Below are 23,365 nucleotides of genomic sequence, written 5' to 3' on the forward strand. Positions count from 1 at the left end.
GCGATGGGGACAAACTGGCGCTAACCTCTCGAAGAGCCGCAGGTGAATTGGTGTAGCTTTCCCGAAGGGCCTTCATTAATGATGTTGCATAACCTGCAGACATTATAATAATACTGTATAAAGATCATTGCCACTAATGAAAAAAACATGAAATTGAATTATAGCAAACATAAACAGTAAACAGAATGTTATGAGATTGCCAGGGAGATTACCCATTGGACCCTAATATGCACTACTAAATGTTTTAAAAAATAAAAAAATGCAGACCATATTTGATGATTTGAATGTTACTATTAAATGTTATACAATACTAGTGTTAATACACGTGGTAAAGTTAGTAACATAAACTCTGTGAGGTAGTGAATTACTGAGAGGTAACTTAGCTAAACTCTGAAGTTAAAAGTGGATAAACTGTTTCTGACCTAATTTCAGCAGGTAAACTGCATTTAGCCTCCACTACAGCCCTGACGACACGGTCAATGAAAAAGAGAACAGTAGCAGTCTAACGTTATAACAAAACGCAAACACACGATTGCGAAAGCCGCTTGATGATCATCACCACTGATCCAAACACTAGCCACGAAGCCTTCATGACAATATGGACATTTACTTCTGGGCAATTTTGTTTTGGCTCAAATTCGTGAATCACGAAAAATGCTCTTCTAATGTCATAGTGATCGTGCTTGTAGTGGAGGCTATTATGTCAAAGGGAACACGGTAGTTATACAAAATACACACAGAGCTAGCTAACATGCAGCTTGTAAACATTAACGTTAGCATGATGCTTACCGTGGCAATTTCTCGCTTGCGGCAGACGGTGTCTCTCGACCTCGGGACAGGGCAAGCAGAGAGGTTTGCGTTCACAGACGGCAGTGCGGTTGGAAGTAATTTAGCACTCTTCTCACTCTTTAATCCAAGTGAAGTAAGTAAGACCATCTTGGCATCCCCTGAGTGGTTATCCTCCTCTTTGAAATGCGCGCTGCATATTCTCGAGTAGGCGGCGACAGAGCTAACGTTAACTTAGCTGAAAAATCTGCTCGCCTAATCTTGACAAACTGCACCCAGCTTCGGAAGATCTATCTATCTATATTTACTTATAAATCTGTCACTGTCAGTGTCACTGCTTCACTAGCTAGCTAACTTAAACTCCTCGTATCACTCTCCCTCAAAATGGTAGGCGGGCCGCGGGGCTGTCTGTCGTCCAACAGTCAGCGAGTGCCTCATGTGACGTCATGGAATGCATTGTGGGAGAAATAAGAATCCTCGCTTAGCTTTAGCTAAAAGCTAACATTTCACCCAATTTTCCGTGTTATATTTTAATTTTTGAGTACCCTACAACATCAGATACAATGGATAACTGTTTAAATGTTTATTACCAACTAGAAAATTGCCAAAAAAGAAAAAAAAAAACCTGCACCATGGCCTTTAAGAGGCTAAAAGCAGGTTTAGAACATGCCCCATTGAAGTCAACAGAGTGCGAATTTTAAAAAGAGGCAACACCGATTTTTGGCGTTTTTGTCTGTACTGACAGCACTCCACATGTACAAAAAAAGTTCTCCTTTCAGAAACAAAGAGTAATGTTGACTATAAACATACTTCAATATTTGTATAGTTATGTTATCATGTAATTTGAGTTATTTAATATTTATTTCATATTAATAGTATATAGTACAATAGTATGTTTTAGTACTGCCATTGTAAATATTGAATAATTCAATCATTTCAAATCAAATTATGTAATCATATATTTCATAGCAGATTCTAAATCAGCATAGCATTGATCATTTTTGAAGAAACATTTGAGTTGCTAAACACCAAAAAAAGTTCAATCTGATTAGAATGAGTGTGTGTGTGCAGTGTGCAGCTTGGTTCAGTATTCGGTGTGTGTCGTACACGAGGTTTGGTTCAGGTAATGAACAAAAGAGACACTCTGCCGCAGAGCTTCTATTATCTCTTCTCCTTCTCCTCTTCTTCTTACCCTGCAGTAAAGCTTGCCTATTTACCCTCCCTCTCTGTAATCACCCGTTCTTTTCCTCCTCCTGCCCTCTTCGTCCAGGACGGCTCTTTCCTGTAATGATGCTCGTAGAACACACCCACTCAGGCACAGGATCTTAACGCACTGCTTTTGTTAAACACACACAGTTGGCCTGCGCATGTTTACTCCGCATGCGCTCGGGATCGATAACTCTGATCGATGAATTAGAGCGGATGGAGATATTCCCCAGTCCCAGATAAAGAGAGCCGTCAGTCACACACGCAAATGAGAGAGTGTGTGTGTGTGCCGCGAATACACACGTGTGCACTGTCCTGAGCCGGTGAAGACATCACACCGACATTTATTACGAAAGAAAGAACAGGGAATGTTCTCAGAACGTTAATTAAAGGGGACATATCGTGCAAAATACACTTTTTTAGCCCTTAAATGCATTTTGTTGTATATTTGGAGTGTTTATAAGTACAGAAAAGATGAAATTATTCTCTTCAGGTGATTCGTTTATATCCTTAAATTCTGTTTGGGTCATATTTTTCAACCTGTTCAGATTTTTCTGTTCTTTATGACGTTTTTTGAGCAATGCGTCACCGTATTTGCAGCGGAACTGCCAAATAAGGACATTGACTACCGGTCCAACACTTCGAGCAATCCGCCATTATTATTTCTCGCTCCGATTTTGTAGTCCGAGCTCAATGATGCAGAAGTTACGAGAGGCCAAGTCAAAATGTTCGGTTGTTGGATGTACGTTAGTGACCTGAAGCACTTCAAGGATTCCCACTTCAACAACCTCCGCCAGTATAAAGAAGGGTTTGCCGATTGACTTCGTCTGAATGAGGGGGTAAATTCCTTCTATCTTTGGAGACGACGGACAGAGCATTTCGATAAGCTGTAAATATCGTTAATAAAAATAAAGTACTTTACTTTCTTAAAACACATGGTGGTCATGGTTTAGCAGTACCTTTGTCTTTCTTTGTTTTTGTTTTAAGTAACATTACACGTCTGCAGTATTATTGTTCTTGAGTTTCATCAATGGTCATTTAGCTGCGTTGTTTTCTGATGCTTTTCTAAACGTATCATATTATCAATACAGATTGTTTGTGGTAAGATTAGACCGTAGTCATTTATCTTGTCAGTGTGCTTGTTTTAACAAGAGAAATAGTCGACTTTCACTAATAACACAAAACAGTTAACTCACATACCAATACATCCATATGAAGGTTGTTCTGCAGGTTCGTCGTCGTCTTTATCAACTTGCTCGCTCTGGCTCGAATATGTAAGGCTTGACAGTCTTCTGTTGTTGACATTTTATTAATGTGGGAATAAAAATGTTCTTATCGTATATAATCGTATATCTCTAATCAAACTACAATAATGGCCGAACGTGGGGAGTTGAACCGACTGTGAATTCATCGACCTGGAGAGCGGGCGGGGTATGACGCATCTCCTTTTTATTTAAAGGGGACGCTATTAAACGGGTCGCTCAAAGACGCACATCAGAAAAGGGGTAGAAAAGGGGCCTGTGGAGCTATAATAATGAGGAATTCAGACCCAAGCATTGCAGTTATGTTTTATATAGACCACAACGGTATGATTTATATGTAAAAATGAATGATTTAAAAGCATGATATGTACCCTTTAAGGTTCTCTCAAAGTTATGAACTATTGTACTTCCAGTGACATTAATAGTGTTTGTTCAAAGTTATCTGGTCTTTGATAATGTTCTCATAACAAATCACTTTATTGTTACAATTCATGGGATGCTTAGTTGAAGGTTCTTTTAATTTTTTTTAAACGTTACAACAGAACATTCAGAGAACATTCAAAAAATAACGATTCCATAATGTTTGAAAACGATAAAATGGAATGTTGGTATAATCAAGAAAATAAAAACGTTTTGAAAACCTTTAAAAAAAAAACTGAACGTTTTGAACATAACTTAATGCATGCTGGGATACAAAAAATGTGATGTGGATTTTTAGTATGTGAAGCAATTTGTGCGTTACAAAAAGGAAGAAAGGGTGTAAAGAAGAGTACAGTAAATGTGATGTGGGTAATTTAGTGTGTCCATTAGCCCGGTGATCACATTCCCAGTGTTAGAGAGATAGAGAGGATGGAGTGATGGAGAGATGAGAGGTGAGACGCTGTTCTACTGAAAAGACCCCTGAGAGGCGTCTGTAATATGCCCGACACTTTCTGATTTCACGCTTTACTGCTCTCTCTCACTCTCTCTCTTTCCATTCTTTCATACTGCAGTATCAGCAACATCAGATGTTGTACAGCTCAAGCTGGTGTGTGTGTGTGTGTGCGTGTTTTTAATAATCATAAATATTTCTTAAACACCAAATCATCATATTAGAGTGATTTCTGAAGGATCATGTGACACTGAAGACTGGAGTAAGGATGTTAAAAAAATACAGCTTTGATTACAGGAATAAATTACACTTTACTGTATATTCACATAGCAAACAGTTTTTTTAAACTGCAATAATATTTCAAATTTTTACTGTTTTTAATATATTTTTGATCAAATAAATGCAGCCTTGGCGAGCGGTAGAAACTTGAAAGCCAATCAAAACATGAAAAAATCTTACAGACCCCAAACCTTTGAATGGTAGTGTGTATTAATATGTAGTTATGACCAGTTATTATTGCTAAATACTGTATTAGGGCTTGCATAAACTAGTTCCACCACTAACAGGCGCTGTCAGCCATTGAGTGCGCGAGCGTGTAATAACCATACGACGCGCTTGTTCTATTAATGCCCGGCACACATCGTATGATTTTGGGCTGTCCCAGATGAAAGATGACCAATCGTAGGGATTTCTGTGGTCGGGAGAGAGATTCATAGATAGCTTGAGATCATTTTCTGACAATGTCAGACATTTAGCATGATCATCTCACAGTGTGTGTGTGCTGCTACGACCTACGTCTGCTGACTAGCCAATAAAATGCGACATCGTATTGATCAATGTGACATGACGCTAAAACTTAAAACTACTGTTTCCCTCAAGGTCCATTTACAAAATTACAAAGAAAATGCCAAGTTGGCTTGTTTTCCCTAGCCACGTCTTTATTCTCCTGTTTCGCTTCCTCCTTTTTTTTTTCAGTGCACATAAAAACCACAATTGTTTAAAGGGGTGATGAACTGAGAAATCAAATTGTCCTTGAGCTTTTGACATCTAAGAGGTCATCATATTATAAGAATATCCTGTAAGTTTCAGAACTGAAAACGTCCTTATTAGTCTAATAACATTTTTTATTGACACCAGCCTCAGCAAACGACTCGTTTTTCAAAGTTGGGAACTATGACGACAAAGAGGATAAAACACCACCCCCGTAGAAGAAGATCAACGCCTACTTCAACACGTCCGGTTTAGCTCCGCCCACCGATTCGCGCATTACACGCATAGCTAAATAACATAGGCCTACCTTGTGATGACAAACCGGATTGAGCTACCGAGCAATTAACATGCCATTTACAAAATATTGTACAGTGCCTGGATGTGGAAGAAGACAGTCGCTGCACAAGCTTCCATTGGATTCCAGTAGGATAGCATGGATAAACTTTATTTTTAATGACGTTCCAGCTGATGAGGGTAAAACATTGTCTGTTTGTTCGCTTCATTTCACTGAGGATTGTTTTGTAAACAAGACACAGGTCGAGACTGGATATGCAGACCGATAAAGAGTAAAGAACGTGCTGTGCCGTCTAGACCTTTTTCACAAAAACCGGAAATACGTAATCGTTGTGGAAACGGAGTTCCCATCAACTGTCGACACATTAGAAAAACCTACTCTGGGAGGAGAAAATTGATCAGAGAGTCTTCAAGACTTCGAAAAAATGTAAACTTGTCATGGTCCAGTTGTTGATGACTTTGTAAAATGCTGTGGTGATGCTTGTCTGCAGCTGATGTATCTAAGACCAAAGATATGACTATTGATTTCAGAACTGAAGCTCATTCTTCCCGATATACGTTCATTAAAGGTAAGAAGGTGGAGTGTGTGGAAAGTTATTCATATTTAGGGAGTATTATTTACAATAAACTGCATTTTGATGTGAATACCAGAAAGAAGTCTGTCAGTTTTATTCAACAGTTATCCTGAATTTTTTGCACTGCTGTTGCTATAGAACGATCAAAGATGAAGAAAAATTATACAAATATTAATTTATCCCTTGTACACTCAGATTGTTAAATACTCAGAATGGTATATATTAATATTTTAAATTTATATGTAGCCCACTGTTGTGTGTTCTTATTTATCTTGTTTTATGTTGTGGTGTATATTTTTATGTGCTTATTCCGCTAGATACAAATATCTTAATAAAGTTGAACATGAACTAACGTTACTTCAAAAATACACAAAACATAAAAAATAAACAAACAATGACGGCTTATTAGTGAATGGTGACATGAGAAGTACAGAAGATCACAGGATCGATAACATCCCGCCAGATTGCCTGAATCCAGTTCCTTCGAACTTCATCGACAGGGAACTGACGAGGGAAGGAATGAAAACGACAGGTATGGCTGCTTTTGGGAATAACCAAAAAGATCGGTACGCAACAACTCTCACTAGTTGCCTTCGGCGCTATCTGTTATGAATGGAGCGGAAGAAGATTACCACGACAATTGCGTATTTCCGGTCACAAATACGGAAGTTGTGAGAAAGGTCTATTGGATCTGACAGGAATTGTGAAACACACGGACTCTGGGTCGAACATGTATGGGCGAATCATTCCGGTTGCCATTTTACAACATTGGATGTTTTCAAAACAATTTCCCCCACGTGCACCGAGTGAGTTGAAACTCATTATAATATGCAAAACTGTTACAGCAGTGGGCGTTTACTTCCAAGTCTTCAGTGCGAGACGCCCATTAAAAACCGAGCGTTTTTGAGCTAGGCTCAAAACTAGCGTAGAAAATAGCCTGTTACTTATTCATTTTGATGTTTTTGAATTTAAAAACCAAGTGAACGTCATAAGTGGACCTCAGACAGCAATATACTGTATATATCTTTAAAAACCTGGGGTGTGTTTCCCGTACAGCGATGTAGTTCACTATCATAGTACGATGCATCGTTGGAGAAATCAACTAGCTCACGACTGTTTCCCGTAACCCACTGTCGCAAAGTATCGTTCAACCACGTTGGTTTCGCACATGGTGGAGTAATAACTACTTTTAATGAAACTGTTTGAGATCCAATTAACGCTAGATTTGTTTTATATAAATTACAGACATGTCATCTGAGGACTATTTCTAATTGTTCTCAGTTATTTTGCTTCATTACCAGACTCAATATTTGGCTCGTTCTTACATAGTATGCACATTCGCACATGTGCACTCTTCAAACACGTTACTTCAAATCTTTTGATCAAAACTAAAAGACGTAAATTACATTTGTATGTATTCTGAATAAAAGGCACCGGTTGTACTGAATGTCAGCTTGCTCATTTTGCTCACGATAAGGATTTATTACCTCCAAATGTCATGCAATATAGAAACGATGCTTTACCACAGGTCGAGAGCTGTCGTTCGAACCACACAACTTTGCGATGCTGTTTGCGAATGTCCCTTGGAACGATGGTTTCGGGAAACCGACTCGTTAAACTATGCAGATAACGACGGAACTTGCGACCAAAGTTGGCTAATGATGATTTCGGGAAACGCACCCCAGTTCCTGACCCCTTTAAGTGCGATTGATCTTGCTCTTTTTGTTCACCACTAGCGGTCGCTAATAACGTTTGATTCTTCTATTCTAACTTACGTCCTACGATTCAATAGGTGTCATCATTGTAGTCTACATACATGTCGTACTGCAGTTTATAAGATCCATGTCGTACAGTCAGTGTGATTTGTAATGATCTTACAGAATTGCTGAAATCTCACAGTCAGTAGCAGGCGTAACGCAAACTAGTTTTTCAGCTTGTATTGTGTAGAGACTTGCGTCATAAGAAGAGCGGCGGATGTAGATACAGCAGATACTGCCAACACTGTCTGAACAAACAGATCACGTGTCATCGCTCGGAAAACCACTAAAGATCAGATCGGAAAAACAAATATCTGTGTGTGATTTGAGTCTCAGCTTGAGTTTATCAGGATTGACACTGTTGTGTAATCAAGCTACTGTAGATTAGTCGGTAACAATTTACAATAAGGTTCCGTAGTTAACATGGACTAAGAACATGGACATTTATTAATCTTTTGTTAATGTTAATTTCAACATTTACTAATATGTTATTGTTATTAATATCCAAGTTTGTATTAGTTAACATTAGTTAATGCACTGTGAACTAACATGAACAAACTGAACAGTTGTATTTTTATTACCTAACATTAACAAAGATTCATAAATACTGTAAGCTCATTGTTAGTTCATGTTAGTAAATACATAATGTGAACTAATCGACTTTATTGTAGTGTTACCAATTAGTCTTAATCTGTCTAGAACTTCTGTAATTAAAACATACAGGACGTCTGACCCGCCCTCTCTTGTCCTGTCCTGCACTCTGATTGGTCAAGCAAACCAGGGGCCAGATTCACAAAAAAGAAGTAAAGATTTCTTTTTTAAAAAGAAGTTTGTAAAATGTTCCTCCAGTCCCTGCACCTTGTTTCTGTTTAGAGTCGTGCGTTTCGCTCTGGTTGTTGCTCTTTCCGATGGGATTGTCAGTGACAGGATCGGGTGAATTATGGGAATAATTTAATTCTCAAATCAGTCTGTGAGAGAGAACGAGAGAAAAGGAAATTTCACTCCTCAGGAGCTCATTTTTACTTACTGAGTGCTGGGATGTTAATAACTAGAGCTTTGACATGTAGACGCAGTTCACTGAAATAAATCCCACATGAGAGAAATCTTAAGGTGGAGAAGGCTGTAAAATCAAGAGAAAATATGAAGGAAATCAATTCCAATGACATGAAATTTTGCAAAAGTTGTTATAAGTGCACTATTTACAAACAATTTATGTATGGTATTACAAAAAAATACATGTTAAAAGTGCCCCATTATGCTTTTTGGGGGGTATAACCTTTCATTTAGTGTGTAATAAAGCTGAAAGATCAAAGTGTAGATAAATGAAGTTTTTGTCTCCAAGAAAAAAGAATCGATTTTGAACCGCCTGAAACGAGTCGTCAGTAACGCCAGTCTTCCTGCTCGAACCTATGTATGTTTGTAATTAATTTGCGTAATACCAGCGAAGGTCTTCATTGGTCGCCAGGAAACAAAGTTTGCTTTACCCTGCCCTCAAACACTGTAGTTATAGCTGAGGCTGGAAGTGTTTCAAGAAAACGTGTTTTGTTTGCTGTAAAGTAAATCCACTTTGATGCACTTCTAAAGGATGAGATTGATACAGAGAACAGACACCATGGTGGTTACTGTTTGTATCACTGTCTATCAGGTACTGAGGAAGATCCGGAGCTGAAATCCATATATGGTAATGGCCATTTGGTTTATGACACAAGCTGTAAGTGGTTGACCAATCACAACAGACTGGGCCATCTGACCAATCAGAGCAGAGTAGACCAATCACAATAAACTGAGCCATCGGACCAATCAGAGCAGAGTAGACCAATCACAAAAGGCTGGGGCATCTGACCAATCAGAACAGAGTAGACCAATCACAATAAACTGAGCCATCTGACCAATCAGAGCAGAGTAGACCAATCAACAGACTGGGCCATCAGACCAATCAGAGCAGAGTAGACCAATCACAACAGACTGGGCCATCTGACCAATCGGAGCAGAGTAGACCAATCACAACAGACTGAGCCATCTGACCAATCAGAGCAGAGTAGACCAATCACAATAAACTGAGCCATCGGACCAATCAGAGCAGAGTAGACCAATCACAACAGATTGGGCCATCTGACCAATCAGAGCAGAGTAGACCAATCACAACAGACTGAGCCATCTGACCAATCAGAGCAGAGTAGACCAATCACAACAGACTGGGCCAACTGACCAATCAGAGCAGACCAATCACAACAGATTGGGCCATCTGACCAATCAGAGTAGAGTAGACCAATCAACAGACTGGGCCATCTGACCAATCAGACCAGAGTACACCAATCAACAGACTGGGCCAACTGACCAATCAGAGCAGGCCAATCACAACAGATTGGGCCATCTGACCAATCAGAGTAGAGTAGACCAATCAACAGACTGGGCCAACTGACCAATCAGAGCAGAGTAGACCAATCACAATAAACTGAGCCATCTGACCAATCAGAGCAGAGTAGACCAATCAACAGACTGGGCCATCTGACCAATCAGAGCAGAGTACACCAATCAACAGACTGGGCCAACTGACCAATCAGAGCAGGCCAATCACAACAGATTGGGCCATCTGACCAATCAGAGCAGAGTAGACCAATCAACAGACTGGGCCATCTGACCAATCAGAGCAGAGTAGACTCTCGGAAAGGAGGGTTTTTGAGAGACCCTTCATCGAACTGTTTTCAGACTCTTTGAGAAATGCGGTGATGCTAAAAAGTATATTATAAAAAAAAAATTGTTGACCTTAGATGCATGTTAAGTTGTTGTAGAAGACTCCAAAACACAATTATGAGCCTTTAATATATATATATATATATATGAAGAGTTCAGATGCAAAAGCCTCTACCTGCCATTTGAAATTTTCTTCTTTAATGATGATTTTTATCAAACTTGTATATTTAAGTTCAGTAATTTTACTTAAATAACAATTAATAGGTAATTATCATTGCCATTTAAGTGAACTGAACTTAAATATACAAGCTTGATAAAAATGATCATTCTAGAAGAAAATTTCAAATGGCACTTAGAGGCTTTTGCATCTGAACTCTTCATATATATATATATATATATATATATACAGTATATATATATATACTGTATGTAAAAATATAGCACAAGTACTTTATGGAAAGATCAGTGACTGTAATACTGTAGATATGTCTCTGTGAAGGCAGCTCTTTTGCTGAATATAGCGTATCGGTCTAGAAAGCGAGAGCGAGCCGCAGTATTCAGTGCTGTCAGACAGTAATGGATGACCAGGGCGGCCCATAACGTCTGCACAGCGAGATAACACACACTCCTCCTCATACTCTACAGAGAACGCCAGGGATGAAGAACACCAAATAGCACTGAAAGATAGACAGAGATGCGCCTCTGTGTTTTCATTGGTCGAGCTCATGCACATCAAACGGCCTTCACTTTACATTCTACAACATAAATTTGCATTTTTATTACTTCATCCTGAATGAGTGGACAGGACTGGATTTATTCTGTTATATATTTGAGTGTGCGTGTGTGTGTGTGTGTGTGTGTGTATTTACTGGATGGAATGAGTGATGATCAACCCGTCCTTCTGAACTCACAGCTGGAATAAAGGGACAATGATTGATATACACCTGTTGTCCTTTCTGTTGAGGCATTGCACATCTCAAGTGAATAAAAGCCTTCGGTTCTTATTTATTGAGCTCAGGTGTGTTAGTTAGCTATATATTGTCTTAGGGTAACATGAATGCATCCCACAAGATGTGAACAAACCAAACTTTTTGTTGCCAGAAGAATTTTATAACCAGAAGTTGCAGGTTTCAAACAATATGAGATGAACATTCAATTTTGGCTTAACTTTCCTCATCTAAAATTTTATATTCAGTCATTATTTACTCACTCTCATGTTGATCAAAACCTGTATGACTTTATTCGGTGAAACACAAAAGAATATTAAACTTCATACATATTTAGATAATAAATCTTAGTGTGTGTGTGTTCACATTTTTTGGTGAGCTGTCTCTTTAAATTTGCCCTTTTAAAGTCTACTGTGGCTTGGGGTGATGGAAACGGATCAATGAAACTAATAACAGCTGTGTGAGTGATTTATGTTACAGTTATTGAACACATAGGGACATTCTCTAATGAGATCTCTTTAATATCTCAGTTGTTAGGCAGAAGTGAGATTAAATGCAAATCAAATGGAGAATTTCTGTGAGAGATGAGTTTCAGAAGAAATCTCAAAAATGTCTCAAATAGTCTACACATTCATTTTATATCTCTATATTCTTTCTTGATGAATGACAACTATTGACTTGTGTCTGTTTTATTTAACCAAAGGAACTGCAATACATTTCTTTTGATGTCACATTGTCACGGTTAAGTTTGCCACATCCACTTATAATTCGGGTTTTGAGCTTGTTGTTTAAGCTTGGCTCATAAAGCCATTAGGTTTATGGAGTTATTAAAGTGAGCTGGTGTGGGTCGTGAAATTTTGGTCTTATTTTTAGCATAAAGTATTTGGATTTATTTCAGATATTTTATATATTTTATTTTTTTCTCTTGAAACCAACACGGAAGTGACTTAAACTGCAATTCATCGACTGGCCTCTAGAGACAGGCTCCAAAAACGAGTCAATCCCATAGACTCCCATGTTAAAATGCCCAACTATACAGCAGAAAAAAACATGTTTACAATCTGGTAGAAAAAGTGATTTTGATCTATATAGCCAATCTTGCCCTTCATGATGACTGAGAGGGCGGTAAATATTTTTATAACTCATCCGTTTAAATGATATTAAGCCTTAAATGTTTGCATAATTAAGGGCGTGGCCACTTGAGTGACAGGTCAAGTGTTTCCACTTGAGTGACTTTCAACATGTAGAAGCAACAGGACTTTTCTGAATGGTTAGTTGATGAATTTATGTAGCTGATGTGGAATTAACTATCTTCTAGTCATTGATTAAAATATTCTGTCACGATAATCTGTAAATCGCGTTCCCGGGGGCGGGGTTTATGTAAATTTTAGGGTTTGGGATGTCACTAACTCGGGAGGAAGCTTGTGTAGTCCCTACCAGCCGTTTATTGTAGTCCTTAAAAATCGACTGTAAATTTGCAGATGTTGTTTATGCTCAAACAGCAACATTACACTCTAACTAGAGTTACAAAAGTGAAATCATGATCAACCCTAACCCTTTAATTCGGTTGTAGAATGCAGTTGTCACTCCAGTAAATGTCTGAACTGTGTGTGTGCAGAACGTAATTAACTGACTACTGAATTTAGCTGTGTTTGTGAATGTGGCTTTAGATGCGATGGGTAACGTCAGTGTGAAAAGCTAGAGATTGTATTATGTCAGTGAATGTCCTCAAAAAGAATGTTTGTAGTATGTGTTTTCATGATGATGATGAACTCCTGCTATTCCCTCTGCAGGCAGTGTGGTGTATCTGGGAATGATGGTGGGAGCGTTCTTCTGGGGCGGTCTGTCAGATAAGGTGGGCCGACGGCAGTGTCTGCTGGTGTGTATGTCAGTCAACGGCTTCTTCGCCTTCCTCTCATCCTTCGTTCAGGGATACGGCACCTTCCTCTTCTGCAGGATGCTCTCGGGATTCGGGTGAGTCTTTCTCTCATGTTCCATGAGGATGAATGGAAGAAAACCATCCATCTTCGGCTTTGATGATCTTTCCTTTACTTACCTAATGCATTGTGGGAAAGGTTACTCAGAGCGTTCTTAAAGGAATACTCCACTTTTTTGGGGAAATAGGCTTATTTTACCACTCCCCCAGAGTTAAACAATTGGGCTTTACCGTTTTCGAATCCATTCAGACGATTTTCTGATATTTAGAAGAATATCAGTAACCAGACCGTTCCTGGTCTCATTGACTTCCATAGTATATTTTTTTCCTACTATGGAAGTCAATGAGACCAGAAACTGTCTGGTTACTGATATTCTTCTAAATATCAGAAAATCGCCTGAATACATTCAAAAATGGTAAAAACCCAACTCTTTAACTCTGGGGGAGTGGTAAAATGAGCCTATTTCCCAAAAAAAGTGGAGTATCCCTTTAAAGGGTTTGTTCACCCAAAAATGAAAATGATGTCATTAATGAGATTTAGTTTGAGAACTGTCCCTTCATTGAAAATGTATGAACGATATACTGTCCTTGTCTAGAAAGGAAATAAAGACTTCATCAAAGTAGTCCATGTGAAATCAGTGGGTTAGTTACAATGTTTTGAAGCATCGAAAATACATTTTGGTCCAAAATGAACAAAAACTAAGACTTTATTCAGCATTGTTTTGTCTTCTGGCCGGTTCTGTTGTGGATCTGGTGCGGCTGTGAATTCGGGTTCAAATAAATATGGCCAGGCCAAAAAAAGCAAGTCTTCCTCTGTGTGGAAATCCTTAGACATGTTTTTGAAGATTGTTTTGTACAGCGTGCGTCTCCCTCAGACAGTGAACGAAGCTCGGGCGCACCAGACATTACGTCAGCAGCGTCACTGAACGAGGATTGACAACAGAACCGGAAGACAATTTGGGCTTGGAACGACATGAGGGGAGTCATTAATGACATAATTTTCATTTTTAGGAGAACCAACCCAGTTCACACAAAAATAAAATTATTTTATTGATTACTCACGCAAACCCAGAAGATTTTTGGGTAACACTTTATTTCAGTGGTCCACTTTCTCTTTTTTTCCCACCATATCGTTCTACTGACTATAAGTAACTTTGCAAGTACATATCAGTTAATTCTACCAATGCCTGGTTCAGATTTCACATTTTTTTTGTCTGTTACGATAGTCACTGTGTCAGATTATGCGATTTTGACTCCTAAAATCTTGTCGTGTCATGGACAAGACATATGTCAGACTACAGGTTGCTTCCTGACCAGTCATCTCATGCCGTCTTTAACGGTGCGCGTGATATCATCGAGAAGGCGAAACTAGTATCGAGTGACTTCCGGAAACGAACGTAAACAAACAATGGCTGAAGCGGTGAGTGTTGTATTGGCTGTCCTGTGTTCAGAAAAAAAAGTAAAAAAAGAAAGAAAACCCGACAATGGACACGTTCCTGGATTGCTCGAAGAGGACAGTATGGGCTGTCAATCCTCCTAAGGGAACTTGAGGTAAAATATTGTTTTCTTATATATTTTTACTTTTAGTTTGAATGTTAGCGCCATCGTCTCTCTTTCGTTTCGCCATTTTTGAAAGTTGTGTACGGAAAAGCTTCTGTGCTCCTATTGGTCAACCTCATACATGTGACGGAACCGTCGTGGACGACCGTTAAAAAAATTAAACATGCTAGTCTTTTTGCCGTGATGTCGTGAAGAATCGCAGATGTGACGTAGGTTGTCGCCCACTATGACACACTATACGAGATGATACGATCTTTACGACGCCCGTTGTCGTTTACGAATCCCCACGACATCCTATATCAAACGGATCGTGCCAAAATCGGGCTAAAATCGTGTAATCTGATCCAGTCTGCTAATGGGCTATATGCACGCATAAGTTCCGCATTTGACGCAAGGATGCTCGTCCATTTCCGGTTGTGTAGATTAAAGCGGAGGAAAACCGGAGAAAACGGGATTATGGCAGAGTCTTCAATATTTACTGTCATCCCGTCTTTGAAACAAAACGTACATACGTTTAGATGTAATTTTATATATAGTTATGTTTATTTACTATAATTTTAAAAAGAAGCATAAACACAACGAGGGGTGTCTGTTTTATCTGTTTTTGTGACTAACGTTTCATTAGTATAACCATGGAGTATAAAATTCAATATAAATTCTCGCTATTGCATTGGACTCTATGATCGGCGGAAGTTATCGAGCATCCCTAATGCTTCACCGGAAATAACGCCGTGCATAGAGCCCATACTCTAATGAAAGTTAGTTGACATATAGGTGCAAAGAAAGTTATAGTTAGTAGAGTGTCTAAAGTGGACTTTCGAAATAAATTATAACCCAAAACAAGTCTTAGTGGTTTGGAATGACAAGAGGCGGAGTAATCAATGACAGAATCATTGTTTCACTCCTCAGAACGTCAAACCACACACATGACTGATTTATAGTGACTTTTAACATTCAATTTAAAGAAAATCCTGAGGTTCCCACTGGTCTTTATAATTTCTTGATTCCAGACAGCAACATAGTGTCTCCACGTCGTGTATGTACCAGATGTACCAGACACTATTTTGCCGTCTGGGATTATTTGGACCAGAATTGAAATCAGCCTTTTATTTGATGTGATATGGATGTATGAGACCATGCAAGTAGTTAATAATAAACAGTTGTTGTTATGCAAATGAATGCATCAGTGAGTCGATGGTGCATGATAAGTTAATATGTTTTGCAAATGTTTATAGACCCAAATAAAGTGTGTAAAACACTGCAATGATCTTTTCTTATAATCATAAACCTGCTAAACAAAGGCTGAATCATCTTCTGATTATATGATCACTCCATCATGTCTGCTGTCTGAGAATAAAACACACACACACACACAGTCAGTCAGAATGCTGTTCCTGTGTCTCTCTTCAAGCACTTTTGCAATGTCACAGTTGTTTTAACCTCCTGACACAGACCCGTAATGTAAGAGGAGAGAGAGAGGGTTGTATTGCTAACTGAAGTGCAGTGACTCCAGACTGAATCAGTGCTGTGCACATCTGAAGCCGGGGGTTAGAGGTCACAGACTGAAACACACAGTACAGGCCCAAAAATAGCTAGATGCGTCACAAAGGAAGAGCATAATAAGACAATTTATTCATTTTTGAACTTGGCTGATTTTATTTGATGAAATGTATTTACATTTATGTATTTATTTGTGTAATTTAGTCCGTGTTAAAAATAGCGCAAAGGAATCCCGTGTGAATGAATCCCCTTCCATCATTTTTGATACTTGTTTTATTTGGGGATTATTTAATTAAATGAATCGATTTAAGTTAGATAATAATGAACACACACACACACACATATATATAGAAATGATGCATTAAGCTGATCAAAAGTGACAGTAAAGACATTTATAATATTACCAAAGAATGTATTTCAAATAAATGCTGTTCTTTTGAACCATTTATTCATCAAACGATCCTAAAAAAAATATTTCCACTTGATAATAATGAAAAATGTTTCTTGAGCACAAATCATCATATTAGAGTGATTTCTGAAGGATCATGTGACACTGAAGACTGGAGTAATGATGCTGAAAATACAGCTTTGATCTCAGAAATAAATGACATTTTACAATATATTCACATACAGTAGAAAAGAGCTGTTTTAAATTGTAATAATATTTCACTATTTTACTGCATTTTTTGATGAAATAAATGCAGCCTTGGTGAGCAGAAGAGACTTGTTTCAACTGTTATTTTTTAAATCAATGTAAATGATTAATTATAAAAATATAAGAAATAAAAAAATTCCTTTGCAGGATTGGCGGGGCGGTTCCCATCGTGTTCTCGTACTTTGCGGAGTGTCTGGCCCGTGAGAAGCGCGGGGAACACCTGAGCTGGCTCTGCATGTTCTGGATGGTGGGCGGGATCTACGCCTCGGCCATGGCCTGGGCCATTATACCACACTATGGTGAGTGACAGCACCAATCGACCAATCATAAAGCTGTATATCCAGCCCTTGACCCAATCTTTCACACCCAGAAACAGTAGAAACAGTGATCTGTAAGGCTGCTTTCAGATTTGTTTTCAGTTTGAATAAAATCCTGCTATCCTGCTAGCAGACGGTATCACCCATCAGCACCGAACAAGATGCAATATGATGAGAATGCGACAAATGTCTGTGCTGATATGACATAACTGATCCTCTGGGAAGCCTTTCGTGCTCTTCTGCCTCTCTGTCCTTCATCATCTCATTATGAGAGGATGATGGGTAATTTTGCGTGGGAGTGTATACGGGGCTGCTGGTGTCCTGCGAGATACTGTGCTGGTAATTGAGGTCAATTGATTAGCGTCTCTTGTTTTAGCACCGTTTCTGTGGTCAGGAGGCAGTGGCGTGTGCTGAAACGGTTCTGCCGCAATGCCTTCATCACTGCAGGAGCGGGCGAGAGGCAGGTGAAGGACTTCAGACTGTGTGTGTGTGTGTGTGTGTGTGCTGCACGTCCTCCAACTTTTGTTCTGAGGTAAAAACTTTTACTTTTAGACAGGTGATGCTAGTCTTTTGTTAGCTGGTTGTTTAGCACTGATCTTTTATCTACATGGATGCCATCTGTGGTGGTTAATATGATCATTGTTCCTTTAGTAAGTAGTATAGCCATAAATACGTGTGTAAATATGTTCAGTTGTTAAGCTCTGGTTTAGCTAGTTTGTGATGGGAGCTGGAGCTGCGGTGAATACCGATGTGCTGTGTTATTCACTGTGTTGTGTCTCTCTAGAGTCAGTGGTCCATGAACACACTCCATTACACACATAATCTATATAATGAGATTCTCTATGGTGACTGATAAACACGCACCCGTGGGTTATTCCTCTCACACACACACACACACACACATACACACACACGTGAAGCGCTGCGGCCTTGTAATGAGGGTTATTGCTAAAAAGTAATCCAGACTTGCTATTTTTTACCTGAAGCACGTGTGGTAAATATTGATCCGTCTGGAGTAAACACATGTGTGAGACGCCACATGAACCTTTAGGGTTTATATATGAAACCTATTTACATTTGTTTTATTTATTTATTTATTTATTTTAGTGTATGTGTGTGTGTATGTATGTATGTATATATACAGTGTATATATATACTGTGTATTTATACACACACACACACACACACACACACATATATATATATATATATATATATATATATATATATATATATATATCACTTTACTCCCTAAAAAAATGAACTAGTTTCATTACTTATTTACTTTTTATGGAAAGTATATAAGTATTACTTTTTCCCATCTGGGCTTTCTTTGTTTTGTTTTTTTATTTTAAAAAAGTGCATTAAAGAAGTACTCCACACATAAAGTTTCAAAGGATATGTCAGTAAATATGGTCATGGATTTGAAGAATACTTAAAAAAAAATACAAATTCATTTTGGTTTATGTTTATATGTTATTAGGGATTTTAGGAGAAAAATCTGAGATGAACATTATAGTTTTAAATGAGACTTAATTGAGTATACTTGTGTGTCCTGAGCTCTGACAGAGCAGTCTGTGAGATATGAGTGTACATGAAACCGTCTCGGCACATTTGGCTTACTCCCAGTGTACTATCATTGTGGACACTGTATTTCTGATCTTGTATATTGTTTAGGATGAATATAGTATGCAGCGTAAGAGAGAGAGAGGTTGTGAGTGTGCAGGTTTTAAGGATGTAATAACTTTGGTCTCTGCGGTGATGTTTCTGTGTGTCCCCTACGGCCTCTTACAGCCGAGAGAGAGTAATTTCATTAGAAGCTAGAAGACATTAGTGCTCAGAGACTACAGGGGTGTGTGTGTGTGTGTGTGTGTGTGTGTGTGTGTGTGTGTGTGTGTGTGCAAACTGCAAAGGGTGTAAATATGGGGTGACCAGCACTATGGACAAAACATAGAAAAGAAAATAATAAAAACAATGAAATACAGAATAACAAAATAACACAGAACTGCAATAATTAAATGTTAAATTACACAAATATAATGTATGTATTTAATCTCACTTTATTAATCAATGTCTTTGCTGCTAACCTTTGATGATCCATATATAAATATGTTATAAATGTGTGTAATTTAATTTACAGTATACTGTATATATATATATATATATATATATATTAGAGTTTTGGGAGTTTTTTATGTGTGTATGTAATTATAATTATTTACATATCAATTAAAATATTTATTCAATACATGAATTATGTGAAACTTTAAACTTTCAGTTTCATTCCATTCAGTTCCGGTCCGTTCAGGTCCATTCAGTTCAGGCCCGGTCCGTTCCATTCAGTTCCGGTCCGTTCCATTCAGTTCCGGTCCGTTCCGTTCAGTTCAGGTCCGTTCAGAACAGTTCAGGCCCGGTCCGTTACATTCAGTTCCGGTCCATTCCATTCAGTTCCGGTCCGTTTAATTCAGGCCCGGTCCATTCCAGTCCGTTCCGTTCAGTTCAGGCCCGTTCCGTTCCATTCAGTTCTGGTCCGTTCCATTCAGCTCTGGTCCGTTCCGTTCAGTTCAGGTCCGGCCCAGTCTATTCCATTCAGGTCCGTTCTGTTCAGTTCAGTTCCAGTCAGTTCAGTTTAGTTCAATTCAGGCCTGGTCCTTTCCGTTCCATTCAGTTCAGGTCCGTTCAGTTGAGTTCAGTTCCGTTCAGTTCCGGCCCGGTCCGTTCCGTTCCGTTCAGTTCAGGTCCGTTCAGTTGAGTTCAGTTCCGTTGAGTTCCGGCCCGGTCCGTTCCGTTCAGTTCAGGTCCGTTCAGTTCAGTTCAGGCCCGGTCCGTTCCATTCAGTTCTGTCCATTCCATTCAGTTCAGGTCCGTTCAGTTCAGTTCAGGCCCGGTCCGTTCCATTCAGTTCTGTCCGTTCCAGTCTGTTCCGTTCAGTTCAGTTCAGGCCCGGTCCGTTCCATTCAGTTCTGGTCCGTTCCGTTCAGTTCAGGTCCGGCCCAGTCTGTTTCATTCAGTTCCATTCAGGTTCCTTTCTGTTCAGTTCAGTTCCAGTCAGTTCAGTTTAGTTCAATTCAGGCCTGGTCCTTTCCGTTCCATTCAGTTCAGTTGAGTTCAGTTGAGTTGCGGTCTGTTCAGTTCAGTTCCGTTCCATTCTGTTCAGTTCAGTTCCAGTCAGTTCAGTTTAGTTCAATTCAGGCCTGGTCCTTTCCGTTCCATTCAGTTCAGGTCCGTTCAGTTCAGGCCTGGTCCGTTCCATTCAGTTCCGTTCAGTTTAGGTCCGTTTCATTTCGTTTGCTTTGCTTTGCAGGCTTGGTCCCCCATTATGTAAAACTCCTGAAGACTTTGTACTCGAAAGAGGGAAAACTATTTTTTTTTAAAGGAGTTTAAAGAAAATTCACCCACAAGGGAAAATTCTATCATCATGTATCTCATTTTGTCTTCAGCATACTTTACTAAACAAACGGTCAGCTTTTGACACAGAGTAATGGTGCACAAATCATATGAACTCCTTTTCTGGGGTTTCCGCTGTTTTCTGGAGCTCATCAGCTGTCGCCATCCACCGTCATTGTATTGAAAAGAGCAGCATGAACATTCTGCAAAGCTTCATTTGTGTCTGAAGTGAGTAAATGATGACAGAATTTTTCTTTAAGCATCTTTTTCTGGTCCAAGGCCTTTCTGTCCTCCAAGGCGTCTCCGTTTGTTCCTCTCCGTTCCCCCGCAGCTGTCCTGTAAGCATCTTGCTCAGCTCCATCGCTCACTGTTTCTCAGTTTCTGAATAAAACACACTCAAACACACACACACACACCATATGGTGCCGCTCCGCCTCTAGACATTCTCCGCAGCGTCAGAGAGCAGCAGCCATGTGGAAAATGATACCAACTTTAATGGTTATTTTTCAGTGAGAGTGTTTTTTTCAGCAGTATTACTCCTGCAGGCATTCTTAATCGACTCCTCTTCACACACACACACACAAACACACACCAAACAAACTTATTCACTGTGAAATTTAGTTGCAGAGGCGTTTGTGGAAATCACTTGTGTATTTTGTGTTGTTCTGAAAAGCATTTGCTTGTGTCATCATCAAAACCAAAAAACGCTATGGTAATGTGCAGGGTTACTATTGTAAATAATAATAATCTATAATAATAATCTAATAATAATCTTGTAAATCTACACATACTTTTTTAAATACCATTGTTTTGGGGATGTTACCATAGTAATACCGTGTTTTTTGGACGAGGTGCATCTTAATACTATTTTACGTAGCGGTTGCACCATTATATTCTTTGAAGTGTCTTAGGCGATCATGTAAATACCATGGTTAACAATGGTAATTATGGAGTACAGTAGTTTTATCTTATATCATCATTTTATCATGGTAATGCCACAGTACTTTTTTTATTATAAGTGTTTTGTGCTTTCAAATTGTACATAAATAACTTCAAATTTTCAATTTCAAATTTCAAACAACTGGTTGAATTTTAATTTCATGTGCAACACAGAACAAACATATTTTTGACTTCATCTATTTTTGTATTTTCTCTCATCATATGTAGCTTGTTTCCGCCACTGAATAAAAAAAATATATATACAGTATATTGCGACTTTTTATCTCACAATTGCGAGATATGAAGTCAGAATTATGAGATATTAAGTCGCAATTCTGAGAAATAAAGACAGAATTGAGACTTTTTAGCTCAAAATTCTGTCTTTTTTTCTCACATTCTGACTTTATATCACATAATAGCGAGTTTATATCTCGAAATTCTGACATTTTTTCTCAGAATTGTGAGATATAAACTTGCAATTGCGAGTTATCGGGCCAATTCTAAGAAAAAAAAAAGACTAACTTTTTTCCCCTCAGAATAGTTTATATCTCACAATTCTGACTTTACAACACACAATTTCGACTTTATATCATTCAATTCCGACTTCATATCTTGCAATTCTGATTTTATAACACGCAATTGCGAATATATTTCACGCAATTCTGACTTTATATTTTGCAATTCTGACTAATATCATCAATTTCTGACTTTATAACATGCAATTGCGTCCAAATTTCACGCAATTCTGACTTTATATCACGTAATTCTGACTTTATATCATGCAATTCTGACTTTATATCTGGCAATTCTGAGAAATAAAGACAGAATTGAGACTTTTTAGCTCAAAATTCGGACTTTTTTTCTCACATTCTGACTTTATATCACATAATTGTAATTTTATATCTCGAAATTCTGACATTTTTTCTCAAAATTGTGAGATATAAACTTGCAATTACGACTTATCAGGCAAATTCTAAGAAAAAAAGACTAACTTTTTCCCCTCAGAATAGTTTATATCTCACAATTCTGACTTTACAACACACAATTTCGACTTTATATCATTCAATTCCGACTTCATATCTTGCAATTCTGATTTTATAACACGCAATTGCGAATATATTTCACGCAATTCTGACTTTATATTTTGCAATTCTGACTAATATCATCAATTTCTGACTTTATAACATGCAATTGCGTCCAAATTTCACGCAATTCTGACTTTATATCACGTAATTCTGACTTTATATCATGCAATTCTGACTTTATATCTGGCAATTCTGAGAAATAAAGACAGAATTGAGACTTTTTAGCTCAAAATTCGGACTTTTTTTCTCACATTCTGACTTTATATCACATAATTGTAATTTTATATCTCGAAATTCTGACATTTTTTCTCAAAATTGTGAGATATAAACTTGCAATTACGACTTATCAGGCAAATTCTAAGAAAAAAAGACTAACTTTTTCCCCTCAGAATAGTTTATATCTCACAATTCTGACTTTACGACACAATTTCGACTTTATATCAATAAATTTTGACTTCATATCTCGCAATTCTAATTTTATAACACGCAATTGCGAATATATTTCATGCAATTCTGACTTTATATTTTGGAATTCTGACTTATATCATCCATTTGTGACTTTATAACACGCAGTTGTGACTATCAATCAATTCTGACTATATCT

General features: G+C 38.2%; 1 protein-coding gene across 2 annotated transcripts in view; it reads left to right on the plus strand.

Moving 5' to 3' along the window:
- The window catches only part of LOC120471237 (synaptic vesicle glycoprotein 2C), a 59,708-nt gene that overhangs the window by 20,365 nt on the left and 15,978 nt on the right, over positions 1–23,365 (plus strand). For both annotated transcript variants that reach the window (XM_089123607.1, XM_089123606.1), the window contains exons 3-4: positions 13,176–13,356; positions 17,181–17,332. In XM_089123607.1, coding sequence (XP_088979733.1) covers positions 13,176–13,356; positions 17,181–17,332 — 333 coding nt within the window. The remainder of the gene's footprint in view (positions 1–13,175; positions 13,357–17,180; positions 17,333–23,365) is intronic.

This window comes from Pimephales promelas, chromosome 19 (assembly GCF_988280905.1).
Source record: "Pimephales promelas chromosome 19, fPimPro1.hap1.1, whole genome shotgun sequence".
NCBI classification, from domain to species: domain Eukaryota; kingdom Metazoa; phylum Chordata; class Actinopteri; order Cypriniformes; family Leuciscidae; genus Pimephales; species Pimephales promelas.